General features: G+C 48.0%; 1 protein-coding gene across 3 annotated transcripts in view; it reads left to right on the top strand.

The window, feature by feature from the left end:
• Positions 1-13,472, top strand: part of SMOC1 (SPARC related modular calcium binding 1) — a 146,837-nt gene that overhangs the window by 60,693 nt on the left and 72,672 nt on the right. For all 3 annotated transcript variants that reach the window (XM_005905750.3, XM_070377651.1, XM_070377650.1), the window contains exons 2-3: positions 7,160-7,325; positions 8,990-9,102. In XM_005905750.3, coding sequence (XP_005905812.1) covers positions 7,160-7,325; positions 8,990-9,102 — 279 coding nt within the window. The remainder of the gene's footprint in view (positions 1-7,159; positions 7,326-8,989; positions 9,103-13,472) is intronic.

Here is a 13,472-nt window from a genome sequence, read left to right as displayed (position 1 = left end):
GAACTGTGAATCCAACTCCCTATTATAAAGAATCGAACATCTCCTCCCCAATGGAAACTTAGGCTGCCTCTGTTGTTCCCTCTGTTGTCATGGAAACTTGGCAGTCTGTTAAACCCAACACAGTTTGTGGTAGTGGAATGGTCTCCCTGAGCAAAAGCTGTGGCAGGGTTTACATTGTACTCTGCTGGAAACTGAGGGCAAGGATCAGCATGTACACATTTCAGACAGAAGGGACTGTTATCTAATATTGATTTCATTTGCCCACGTCTCTTCTCTGGTGAAGATAGTCCCCATCGGTAGCTTAATTTTCCAGTAGAAAGGATGGATTGTTTAAATATATTTCAAGTGCTTGTCCTACTTTACAAATGTGAGCAGAACACGAAAATTCTGCGTGTTTGCTTTGGAACCACTCACTCCCCAAGGAGAGAGGGAGGGAATAGGAGCCATTTGCAAATGCACAATTGTCTTGGCCCCTTTTGTCTGGCTCCCATATTACACAATCATACTTAACATAATTATTTTGTTTTTGTTGTCCTTTGGTGAGGAAGAAGGAAGGGTTGTGAAGATTTTTATGAAAATGCTGTTTCTTCCTCAGAGGGAAATGGTTTGCTTCTTTGGGGAGACGGTTTGCCTCTGCTTAACTCCAAAAATTTCCACCGACTCTGGTTGCTCTTGAGCCCACAGCAGACTTCTCTGGCCCGGGAGTTCAGTCCCAGCAGGGTGACTCAGACTTTGAGTTTTGTCTGTGTGCTGGGAGAAATGACCCAGTCATGGGTGGTGCTGGGGACTTCCATCCTGTCCCTCCTGTCTTCTGAAGAAGAGAGGAAAAAATCTGCCTTTGTGACTTTAGGTGGACTGTGTTGAACTGCTGGGATGTTCTCTTGTTGAAACCTATAAATAATAAATTCATGTTTTCATGTCCAGTTTCCAAATGCAGAAATTATCTCAGAATCTGCTTCTTGGTCTAATCTGTTGTACCTTGGCTCAACTAGGAGAAACTCCAGCGAGGGTGAGCCATCGCGCCCCCATCCCCTATCCCTTGCAATAGCTGTGCTCTTGAATCTGGCAACCACTAGCTACATATAGCTATTCAAAGTTAACTAAAATTAAATTCAACCAAAGATTTAGTTCCTCAGTTGCATTAGCTATGTTTTAGTGCTTCATAGCCACACATGGCTTGTGGCTTCCATAAACTAGATGGCACAGATATAGAGCGTGTCTATCATTGCAGAAAGTTTTACTGGGCTCTGTGGCTTTGTGGCATTGCAGAGTCCCAAGGATGAAATCTTCTCTTCCTCCAGTGGTTTCCTATTCCCTTGTTAACATGGTCAATGTCAGGTTGCTTGTTCTCGATACCCTAGAGTGCAAGCTCATTGAGGACAGGACTATGCTGGTTGTGTTCTGTTTTCCATACCTTGCAGAGCAGGGCGCATCATAGAGCTTGGTTGTTAAGTATAGAACTAGATCAGTGGATGACCGAACAGTGTCCTAGGGCCCCTGGAGGTTTGGGTGATTCTATTAGGGCCTGGTCATTCTACTGTTCCAAGATATGGAAATATGGAAGCGACTTGTGTCCATCAATGGGTGAATGGACAAAGAAGATGATACACACACACACACACACACACACACACACACAATGGACTACCACTCAACCATAAAAAAGAACGAAATGTTGCCGCTTGCAACAATGTGGCATGGACCTGGAGGGTATCATGTTTAGTGAAATAAGTCAGGTAGAGAAAGACAAATTATTGTTTGACATCACTTATATAATAAAAAAGAAACAGGCTCACAGATACAGAGAACAAGCTAGTGGTTACCAGTGGGGAGAGAGGAGAGAAGAGGGGTGAGATAGAGGTAAAAGGTTAAGAGGTTAAAAACAACTATGTATAAATTAAATGAACTAAAAGTGTATATTATACAGCACAGACAATACAGACAATGTTTTATGAAACTATAAATGGAGTATAATCTTTAAAAATTGCGTATCACTGCATTTTCTACCAGAAACTTATTCAGTATTGTAAATCAACTATCAGTTCAGTTCAGTCGCTCAGTCGTGTCCGACTCTTTGTACGACCCCATAGACTGTAGCATGCCAGGCCTCCCTGTCCATCACTAACTCCCAGAGTTTACTCAAACTCATCTCCATTGAGTTGGTGATACCATCCAACCATCTCATCCTCTGTCGTCCCCTTCTCCTCCTGCCTTCCATCTTTCCCAGCATCAGGGTCTTTTCAAATGAGTCAGCTCTTTGCATCAGGTGGCCAAAGTATTGGAGTTTCAGCTTCAACATTAACTATACCTGAATAATAATAATAAAAGCTCCATTTTATAAAACTCATCTTTTTTGGGGGGAAAGCAATCACAAACACCCACAGTTCCTAAAACAGATAAAGATGAGACACCACAAATGATTGGAGACGGTCTTTAGCAATGGTCCTGGGCTGTTCTGTTACTTTTTCACTTGGCCTTGGGGGCCAGTCGTTTCTGGATGGACCCTTTTGGGAGCTCTTCTGAAGCCAGGAAGGATCTCGGGGAGAGGGGAGAGCAGGTGGAGCTTATTCTGAAGCTGCCTTTAACCTGTCCATCTCTAGGCAGTGCTCTCTGAGTTATGAAGCAGGTCTCTGGCACAGCTGCCGTGGCATTTCCGTTGGCCCAAAGCAAACCATTTCCAAACTAAATTTATGGCCCATAGTTCACCACCACGGGGATGCCCGTATCTCCCCTCTCCTGTGAGCTACAGAGGAAACAGCGAGGCAATGCTCAATCCCTCTTTTTTGAAGGTGAAGAGAGCCATGTGAGGAGCTACTTACAGCAGGTTTAAAGTGCATGGAGGGCAGGGCCGTCCTAACTGAGTCTTCAGCAGCTGGTGTCTTACATTGCAGTAAGCTCTTGGGTAAATAGTTTTTGACTTGGAAATCCAGTTTATTTGTTTAGTTTTCCGTGATGGTTAATTATAAGATATTGAATGTAGTTCCCTGTGCTATACATTCCGGCCTTGTTGTTTATCTATTTTATATATAGCAGTTTGTATCTGCTAATCCGAAACTGAATCCAGTTTTTCAATTGGGTTAGAGTTTCTGTTTGCAGTGTTTCTCTACAATATTGCCAGGCAGTGTGGTATAGTGGTTAGAAGTTGTGGCTCTGGAGCCAGGCCCTGGGTGTCAAGTTCAGCACTGACCCTGCCTCTTAGGACTACTGTGGAGGTTACATTAGTTAACATATCATAAGTGACATATTATTATCAGGTCTTATCACTCTTCAGACAAGGTCTGGCTACCAAATTTCTCTGTGACCAAGGATGAGTTTCTTGACTTCCCCAGGTGTTGGAAGATACTGATATTTCTATCCTTGTGTGATTGTGAGAGCCAGCCCTTCCCTAGCTCGTGCAGATTGACATGCAAAGTTGCTAACAAACAGGTCTCGCTTTCTGTGAAGTAACCCCGACTCCCATGGACCAGGAGAGAGCGGTGGGATAGCAGTGTCTTGACCTGCTCTGGGACAGTTTTGAGGCCACTGGCTGGCCTGCAAGCCAGGGTGTGAGAGCATTGATCTCTGGCCGGCGCCGGCTGCCCACCAGGCAGGATGACGGAGCCAGGTGGCTGCTTTTCCAGGCTGCACACAGATTAGGAGTGGGTCTGAGGGAGGGAGAGAGACTTCGAGGCCAGCTCTGCTGGTTGCAGCCCCCTGGGTCCTGTGCCCACCCAGGTGCCCACGACCAGGGCTTCTAAGCCTGAATCATTCAGCTGGACCTTGGGTCCCAAGTTTTCCCTGGTGCCCAGTTGGTCCAAGGCTGGGAAGGCAGGAGTGGCAGAGGGGCCTGGGGAGGGGATGGTGAGAGAAGAGACCCACCTCTCAGCCTCAGATATAACTTAGGTTCTGAAGTGGAGCTAGGGCAGGAGGCTGTGGCCCACCTCGACCCACCATGTTTTGAGGGAGGAAGGGGGAAGCTCAGAGAGGAGGGCCTGGGGGCGGGGTAGGGGAGTGGCCCAGGGACCCCACCCCCACCCCACCCCCGCTCCCCACCAGGGATGACAGGAGCCTGGGAGACCATGCCTGTCATAATGTCGTGTGGGAAAGACCGCTGCAGGGATGCGTTTGCCCCCAAATAATCAAGTGCCCCAGCATGGCGCTGGATGCCAGAGATGTGTTCACAGGCTGAAAGAGACAGTCTCCTTGTCTTCTTGGTGCTCAGAGTGGGGGATTCCATTGCTAATCAAATCCCACAAATCAGTTTGTCCTCAAACTGTGGTAAGAGCCCTGAAGGAAAAGTAAGGTGTGAGAGGTTCTTATAGGGGGACCCGTCCTCACCTGTGAGAGTCAGGGAGAGCCTCCCAGATGAGCCCAAATCTGAGCAGCAGCGGGAGGAAAGGGAGAAGGAACAGTGTGTCTAAAGGCCTGAGGCAGGGGTGGGGGGCGTACTTGCCTGGTGATCCAGGGGCTAAGCCTCTGGGCTCCCAATGCAGGGTACCAGGGTTCAGTCCCTGGTCAGGGAACTAGATCCTGCATGCAGCAACTAAGACTTGGCATAGCTGAATAAAGAAAGGAAGAAAGAAAAGAAAATATTAAGTAAAAATAAAGGCCTAGGGGTAAGAGCCAATGGGACCTGGAAGGCAGGCCAGGGTGCCCCACTAAGCAGTGAGCAGAGTGAGGTCAGAGCAGGAACAGCTGAGGCCAGAGAAGGGTCAGACATACCAGGGCAGGAGACCCTGTGAAGGTCCCCAGGGACAGAGGGGCACCACCCAAGGGTCTGAAGTGTGGACGACACTGCCTGCCCCTCTCTCCGTCTGCTCATCCCTCCTCTGTGGCAGCCTGGGAGCGTGGCTGCCTCGGGAGATGACTACATATGACAGATTTTTTACCTGGGGACGTGCTTAGTCGCTCAGTCGTGTCCGACTCTTTGCAACCTGTTGGTCTATAGTCTGCCAGGGTCCTCTGTCCATGGGATTTTTCAGGCAATAATACTGGCATGGGTTGCCATTTCCTCCTCCAGGGGATCTTCCCAACCCAGGGATTGAACCTGAATTTCCTGTGTCTCCTGCATTGCAGGTGGATTCTTTACCCGCTGGGCCATCACATGTTACCTGGGGACACTAAGACACTATCAGGACATTCCCTTTGAGCTTTGGACAGGACTCAGGCTGGACGTGTGAGTGTGGCTGTCCAGAGCATCTGAAGAGAGGCTGCATCGTGCTGTCTATCCTGATAAGCCTGTGTGTGCAGGGTGGTCTCAGTTCAGTTGCTGCTTCCCTGTGCCGAGCAGCCAGCATCCAAGCGTGTGGTCAGGAGAGTGGGAGGGACTGGGTTTACAGCTGGGAGGTGGTCTGTGTGTTCACTGACAGGCTTGGACTCTCTTTGGATTTGGCCAGTATGGGCCATGTGCTCCTTTGAAGGGAAGGGTACTGCCTCTGGACCTCCCTTGGATGTTCTGGAAAAAGATCAACAAGTTCTCATCTGTTTGCTTCACACGAAGGGCCTGCAGATAGAAATAGGGGTGTAGTCATACCTTTCCCAAACCTTTATGAGTGTGGTGTGATTATCCAGTCAAATCTAACATCACTGATGGCCAGAGGTGTGTGCACCACATTGCCATGTGCCACGATGGGCTTTTCATTCTCTCAGTTCAGTCTGACAAAGAGCCTTCAGTGTGTCTGGAGCTCTGCTATAGAGGGATGAATGAAAGTGGATCCAGCTCTCAAGGCCCATGCAGTCTAATCATGGGTTCTTCAACAGAAGCTCATGGGTTGTAGAATCCAGTTATTATTTTCCAACTGTATCCTACAGTTGTGAACAGGGGTTCACCGAGAAGGGGGTCCATGGTCAAATAAGTTTGAGAGATACAGCATCATATATGCTCTTGATCTGGTTAGCTATTGCTCTGTTTCAGACTACTCAAACCTTAATGGCTTGCCGCATACCTGAAACATTATATATCAACTGTACTTCAATAAAAAGAATTTTAACTTAATGACATAACTTATCATTATCTCTCACAGTTCTGGTGGGTCGACTGGGCTCAGCTGGGCGGGTCTTGCTTGGGCAGGGCTCTCTCAAGCAGTTGCTCCTTTTCATCTCTGTTAGTTACAATGAAGTGACTGCTGAAGTTAGACTCATTTGAAGGCTTCTTCACTCACATGTCTCTGTGCCTGTGTTTGTTGGGCATTTCTCTCTCCACTCGGTTTTGCCCCGTGCTAGCTTGGGCTTCCTCCTAGCATGGTGGTCTCAGTGTTGGGCTTCTTACGTGGTGGCTGATTTCCCCCAGGCTGAGTGTTGCAAGAGACCTGGGAGGAGGCTGCAAAGCGTCACGTGACTTTGCCCAGACGTCACACAACATCACTGCCACAGCATGTTATTGGTTAAGCAAGTTATTGAGGCCAGTCCAGGTTCAAGGGAAGACTCCACACTCAACGGGAAGAGTAGCAAATACTTTACAGCTATCTATCTTTAATTTACTGTACCTCTGGGAGATTAATAATGCATAAGAATGTACCAAAGGTGTCTGGGAAGTCCTGCTGTAAAGAAAACTTTAACTCAGCATTTCACAATCTGATGATGATGTTCATGTTAAATTAGGAAATTCCCTTCTCATAGAAAATTACTTAACCTGTATTCTGGCAGAGAGCAGTAGGCAGAAATGGAAGGGTGATAGATTTGGGGGCTCAGTAATACTTTCTAGACAATAAAACTTTCCAAAGATAGAGAGTAGAGATTCCTGGTGCATTCCTGGTTTGGGGAGGTACCCAAATAGGGCCAAGTGCAGAGACCATCAGTGTGGACCAGAGGCTGAAGTTCTCAGTGGTGGAAGCTTGGACTTGACCTCTGACCAGCCTAGGTTCAGACTCACCACTTAGAACTGTGTGAAACTGGGCAAGTTACCTCTCTCTAGGGCTTCAGTTTCCTTATCTAAAAAATAGGTAGTTCCTATTTCATAGGGTTAATGAGGTCCTGCATGTGAGTTACTGAGTCCAGGATGCCGTCCTTGGTTAGAGTTTGTGGTCGCTTGGCTTCCTACCACTTCTAGGGTTTAATAACTTTGGAATTATTCTGGACTTGCTTCCCAAAGGCAAATTAGTATTGTAAATTGTGAACTCATCTTTCCTGTTCTTGCAAAAGTCAGCCCTGTACCATTTAACCTTTTTTTTTTCCAACCCAGTTTCTCATAAGTGACCGTGACCCTCAGTGCAACCTCCACTGCTCCAGGACCCAACCCAAACCTGTCTGCGCCTCCGACGGCAGGTCCTACGAGTCCATGTGTGAGTACCAGCGAGCCAAGTGCCGAGACCCAACCCTGGCTGTGGCGCATCGAGGCAGATGCAAAGGTGAGTGTGCACGTGCCCCACGGAGGAGAGACAGGCCTGCGTACCACACTCCTTGCGTGGGGCACTCCTGAGGAGGGAGCTCAGAATGAGTCTGTTCATTTGGCAGCCTCTCCCCTACCCTTTCCACCAGGGAATATGGAAAGGAGGACTGGCCCACTGAAAGATAAGTACTTTTCTGGCTTTTAAACACTGCCACCAGAGCTTAGAGAGATGCTGCTATTTGGCTATTGCTTTTAATTTTTATAAATCTTTTTTTTTTTTTTTTTGTAGAGAGGCTTAAAATGGCAAAACATGATGGCTGGCTCTTGACTAGGGATTCCACATTGACAGCCAACAGATGTGTTTTGTTTGGTCTGCTCACACATTTAAACATATTAAAAACGTTTGAGACAACATTTAAAAATTGGGAAATTCAACCTAAAAATCTGGATGTTTGTATTTCCCATAAAAAATTGGAAAGTGTGGTGATATGAGGTCTGTGTTCCCTCCCTCAAGGCAAATGTGTGGCTGCTGCTGAGGAGTGGCTACCTCCTTTAAAAGGGAGCCTGTTCTCCAGCTCGCCACAGTCCACAGCATTCCCTGTGGTGCCACCACGCTGAGCGCCACGCTTAATACACCCAGCCCCTTCTCTAATTTGTATCGCTTTCCTACGCCCTGTTGGTATTTGAGTTTGTGACCCGTGGACTGATCAGAGCTATTACAGAAATTGTGGGAGGCTAAGTGGCACCCCACTCCAGTACTGTTGCCTGGAAAATCCCATGGATAGAGGAGCTTGGTGGGCTGCAGTCCATGGGATCGCTAAGGGTCGGACACGACTGAGTGACTTCACTTTCACTTTTCACTTTCATGCATTGGAGAAGGAAATGGCAGCCCACTCCAGTGTTCTTGCCTGGAGAATCCCAGGGACGGGGGAGCCTGGTGGGCTGCCGTCTATGGGGTCGCACAGAGTTGGACACGACTGAAGCAACTTAGCAGTAGCAGCAGCAAGCCGGCTGCCCTAGGGCCTCTGATTTCCCAAAGAAAGTGCTTGCTGGGGACTTCTCTGATGGTTCAGTGGCTAAGACTCTGTGTTCCAGTACAGTGGGCCTGGGTTCAATCCCTGGTCAGGGAACTAGATCCCACATGCCACAGCTAAGACCTGGCATAGTCACATAAATAAATAAACAAATAAATAGTGAAAAAAAAAAAAATCCATGGTGGTGCCAGGAAAAAAAAAGAAAAGAGCTTGCAGGTTTTGAATTGCAAGACATCTTTGAGACTCCTTGGGCTTGCACGCTTTTAAAGTCAGTGAAAAATAGTAGAACTTTTTTTCCCCTAGGAGGGATTAGGGATGTCTGGGAGAAAAGAAATAAACAGAACTGGGTATAAATATGACCCCCCTGACTTTTTCTAAGAATACCTTTAAGAGGCAGGTGAGGCTGTGGGGCATTCGTGTTCCTGGAACAGCCACTTTGATATGTCTGTGTGCCTGTGTGTCTGTGTTTGTGTGGTGTGGTTTCTGCCTGCGTGTGTGTATGTCTGGATGTGTGTGGTGTGTGTGTGTGATGTGTGGCGGTGTGTGGGCCCCCACAACACAGTGCTTTTCTCTCAGCGTTTCTACAGCTGGAGTCTGTGGCTCCTGTGTGGGGTCCAAGTGACTCTGATGTGCATACCTCCCTCTTTAGACGCTGGCCAGAGCAAGTGTCGCCTGGAGCGGGCTCAGGCCCTGGAGCAAGCCAAGAAGCCCCAGGAGGCGGTGTTTGTCCCGGAGTGCACCGAGGATGGCTCCTTTACCCAGGTAGGCCTTGGCTACTCTCTCAGGCCCCGGGTCGTGGGGGCCTGGGAGCAGGAGGGCCCCGAGAGCCTTGCTTCCTGGAAACAGACGAGGGCTCTGTGACACCCCCGTGCCTGTGTCCCCCCGGGCCCCCGCCACTCGGTGCCAGCGCTGGCAGTGGGTCCTGAAAGGCTTGTGCAAGTTCGAGCCAGGAAACTAGCACTGCTTTGTCCCCATCCTCCTGCTGCCCGTCTTCACTGTTCTCTTCTGTCAAATGTAGGCTGGTTATTTTTTCTTATCCTCGTGGGTTTCCATGGGCAGCCTCTGTATTCCCTTCACTGTTCATTGCTACCCCTTCTGCACACCTCTCAGCCTGTCCCAAGCTTCAACTGAAGCCATGTTCCTTTTGAATGTAAAGTGTCTGTGGTTTGTGGAGTGCGTGTATGTGTGTGTGATGTATGAGTGTTGCATGGTGTATGTGTGCCTGTGGGTGGGTGTTTGTGTGTGTTGTGTGCTTCTTGTGTATGTGTGTGTCTCTCTGGGTGTTGTGTGGTTTCTGGTATGTGTGTGGGTGCGTGGTATATGTGCGTGATGTATTATATCTGTGTGCATGTGTGTTTGTGTTTGTGTGGTGTGGTTTCTGCCTGCATGTGTGTATGCCTGGGTGTGGTGGTGTATGTGTGTGATGTGAGGTGTGTGGTATCTGCATGTGTGTCTGTGCATGTATTGTGTGGTTTCTGTGTGTGTGGAGGCTGTCTGTGTGTGTGTGTGTGTGTGGTATACGTGTGTGCTGTGTGGTATATGGTATCTACGTGCACATGTGTGTGTGTGGTGTCTGTGCTAGCATGCGTGTGCACTCATGTATGCGTGCACTCAGATTCTAAAATCTCCTTTCAGGCAGTCTTCCCTCTGATCCAGTGTGATCTTCTGGCTGGAGGCTGGGTAAAAGTAATGCTGGCTATGTTGAAGTTGGCACAGATTGGAACGCAGGCAGCGTGGGACAAAGGGGTGGTAGAGCTTTCAGGCTGGAGCTGGGGACAGTGTAGCGGGGCTGAGACAGCTGGGTGAGAGTGGGGAGGGTCACTGGACAGGGTGGGTCAGCCACTGGATTGGGACAGGGTGACTCCCACTGGAATGTAGTGTCGTTTGGGGACCTCTGCCACAAGAGGGCTGGAGGCGGGCGCCTTGGGAGTTTCAAAGTTTCCCTGTAATCGTCCCATAATTTTCAAGGGGGTGGGGGAGGAGGGAAAGGATGGGTCTGGCCTTTGGTCTGCTGGTTTTCAGGTTTCATTGGGGGCTGGGCCCAGGGGACTGCTGATTTCAGGCCGAGTGCTGGTGGAGGTGGTGGGGTAGGGACGGGGCCTTGTAATTTTTAAAGTTTCCAGTGTTCAGCCAAGATTGATAGCCACGGAGTTAAACTGACCTTGGCTGCCCGCCCTGTGAGAGGTGCTTTTATTCATCTTCTCACTTAAGTCTCACCACGAGCCTGCCAGGTAGGTGTTGCTATCCTCATTTACAGAAGATGCAACCACAGCGGGAGGCAGAGTGGTCCAGGAACTGGGAGCCACGCTCAGATGTCTCCAGCACCCAGGCTCCCTTGGAGCCCTCCACACTGCTGTTCTCCGAGCTGGCAGCTTAAAAGGATGCTCTCTGCACTCGCTTTGGGGACACATGTACTAAAATCAGAACAATACAGAGAAGATTAGCACGGCCCCTGCGTGCAAAGCATTCCCTGTTTTATCTTGATTTTACCCCCTCTCAAAATTCTCCCAGAAATGTAGCTCTTTACTGTGTAGCTATCATAATAAATAAACACATGGTGCAAAATTTTAGATGAATTTATAAAAATATTTAAACTCATATCTCCATAAAGCAATGGCACCCCACTTCAGTGCTCTTGCCTGGAAAATCCCATGGACGGAGGAGCCTGGTGGGTTGCAGTCCATGGGGTCGCTAAGAGTCGGACACGACTGAGCGACTTCACTTTCACTCTTCACTTTCATGCATTGGAGAAGGAAATGGCAACCCACTCCATGTTCTTGCCTGGAGAATCCCAGGGACGGGGGAGCCTGATGGGCTGCAGTCCTTGGGGGTTGCACAGAGTCGGACGCGACTGAAGCGACTTAGCAGCAGCAGCAGCAACATAAAACAAATGCATAGTAAAATTCCATTCTTAGAGTTTAGTCAAGTTCTCTCCTTTAATTTGAATATTACACTGGTTGGTTTCTTTTTGATAGAAACAAAAATGCCTATTGAAGAAAAAGTAAAGGAGGCTCTGAGGTGTGGACTAGAGGAAGGCAGTCTACTGCTGTGGCTAGCGCACCATTCCTAGAGCCAGACCGCCTGGGCGTGAATCCACCCACCCCTCAGGCACATCATTTAATTTCTCTAGGTCGTAATTTCCTTAGGTGTCAAGTAGAGATTATTATCTCTATTATTATTTTATATAGTAATTATCATTATCATGGGTTTCCCTGGTGGCTCAGTGGCAGGAATCCATTTGCAATGTAGGAGACGTGGGTTTGATCCCCGGGTCAGGAAGATCCCTTGGAGAAGGAAATGGCAACCCACTCCAGTATTCTTGCCTGGCAAGTCCCATGAACAAAGGAGCCTGGGGGGCTACAGTCCATGGGGTCACAAAAGGTCAGACATGGTTTAGCAACTAAACAACGACAAATTATTATATTATACATTTTGTATGTTACTATAATTATTACTATTATTACTGTAGCTTACCTCATGAGGTAGTGATAAGGATTAAATAAGTCAACACATGTGAAATGCTTGGAACACAGAAATACTGTATAAATATCTGCCATTATCAACATTAGCCCCATCTCTACTCTGGTTCTGTCACTCAGATCTTCTCAAGATGTTACAGACGATGTCACCCAAGAAAAAGAAAATCTTCTGTTGCACCTTTCCTCCATGGGTTCTTTATTTATCATTTTTTCTAGTGAAAAGAACCCAGGTGATCTTTGTACTGAAAATTCACGTATGCGGGAGAATATCAAACCTCTTGCAGCTGCATTTGGGGCTGAGACAGGGGTCAAGGTAATAGGGAGGAGGCAGAATCCTTTTTCCCCCCTTTGTAGGCTTCTGTAATCCTGAGTGTGTTGCTTACGAGAACGGTTGACCCCTGCCCTCCTGGTTCTGAAGTATTTGCTGCCTCGTGACAGACAGCCGCTGGCCAGCTTTTGTTTGAGGGAGGCCAGGCTGGACCAGGTGGTGTTTGCCGGGGAGGGGAACTTCCAGATTAGTCTGGGCAGAATTGCTAAGTGAGGGGGCCCCTGAAGTTCAGCAGAGGTTGGATAGGCAGTCAAGAGCCCCTCATTTGTTTGACACGCTAAGCGCTGCCATGTGTCTGCAGGCTGGAGGCTGGCTCACCCCGGTGGGCAGCCAGGCAGCCAGACAGCCGGTCCGACCCCATCACAGTGATTGAAATGGATGTGCTCTTTCCCTTGATCAAAGACGCTGCAATAACTTCACAAAATGAGGCTGTCTCTTTGAGTGTGCTTCAATTGCATTGACAGGCTGCCAAAAGGCTATGAGAAAAAAAAATGCTTTTCTGCCTCCCCCAACCTCCACTATCACTGACCTGGACTTATTTTGGTTTTGTTTTCTTTAAGACCAAAACCAGAGACCAGGTCCATTATTTCAACATTGCTTAGACTATTGACATGCATGCATCCTGGTGTTAATGACATATTTTTGTCCTGTGAATTATTATACAGTAATGTGCTCTTGAAGTTTATGGAGGGGACCCTCATGGGACTGGGCTTGTCTGGCATGGGATACAACTTGGGACTACATGACTAGGTTGGCTTTAATGGGGTTCGTATGGGATGCAGTGGTCTCTGTTCTCTAATTTGTTTTCCCTTGACCTCTTCTCTTGCTACCCTGCACCCCAACTCAAACAGCAGAGTGGTAAACACTAGAACATCAGGTTTTTAAAAACCTTGATATCTAGACCACATCTCAGGTCATTAAATCATAATGAGGGACCCAGACATTATGATTATTTCAAGCTCTCCAGATGATACCAGTGTTTGGTCTAGGTTGTGAATGACCTGCTGTTATAAGGGCTTCATCACTCTTGTTCTTGGTTGCATCACTGGAATATAGAGTTAAGGCTTTTTGATGACCTGCTGTGTGAGGATGGGAGCTACTGATTTTGTCCTTTGCTGTGGTCCTGTCTGCTTTCTCTTCTGGGTATCAGGAATATTAACTCCTGACATCTGTTCTCCGAGTCCTTTGCCAAGCTGTTGTCTGCTGCCCAATATGATGAACTGAAATCACAGCCATAGAGGAATGGTATTGGATCACCACCACTAGGATGTTGGCTTGTCAAGCTTGTGCATCACTGAATAATTGTAATGGCAATTCTTTATTGA

The sequence above is a fragment of the Bos mutus genome, chromosome 10 (genome assembly GCF_027580195.1).
Source record: "Bos mutus isolate GX-2022 chromosome 10, NWIPB_WYAK_1.1, whole genome shotgun sequence".
Classification (NCBI taxonomy): domain Eukaryota; kingdom Metazoa; phylum Chordata; class Mammalia; order Artiodactyla; family Bovidae; genus Bos; species Bos mutus.
Note: the sequence above shows the minus strand (reverse complement) of the source record. Positions and strands in the feature narration are given on the sequence as shown.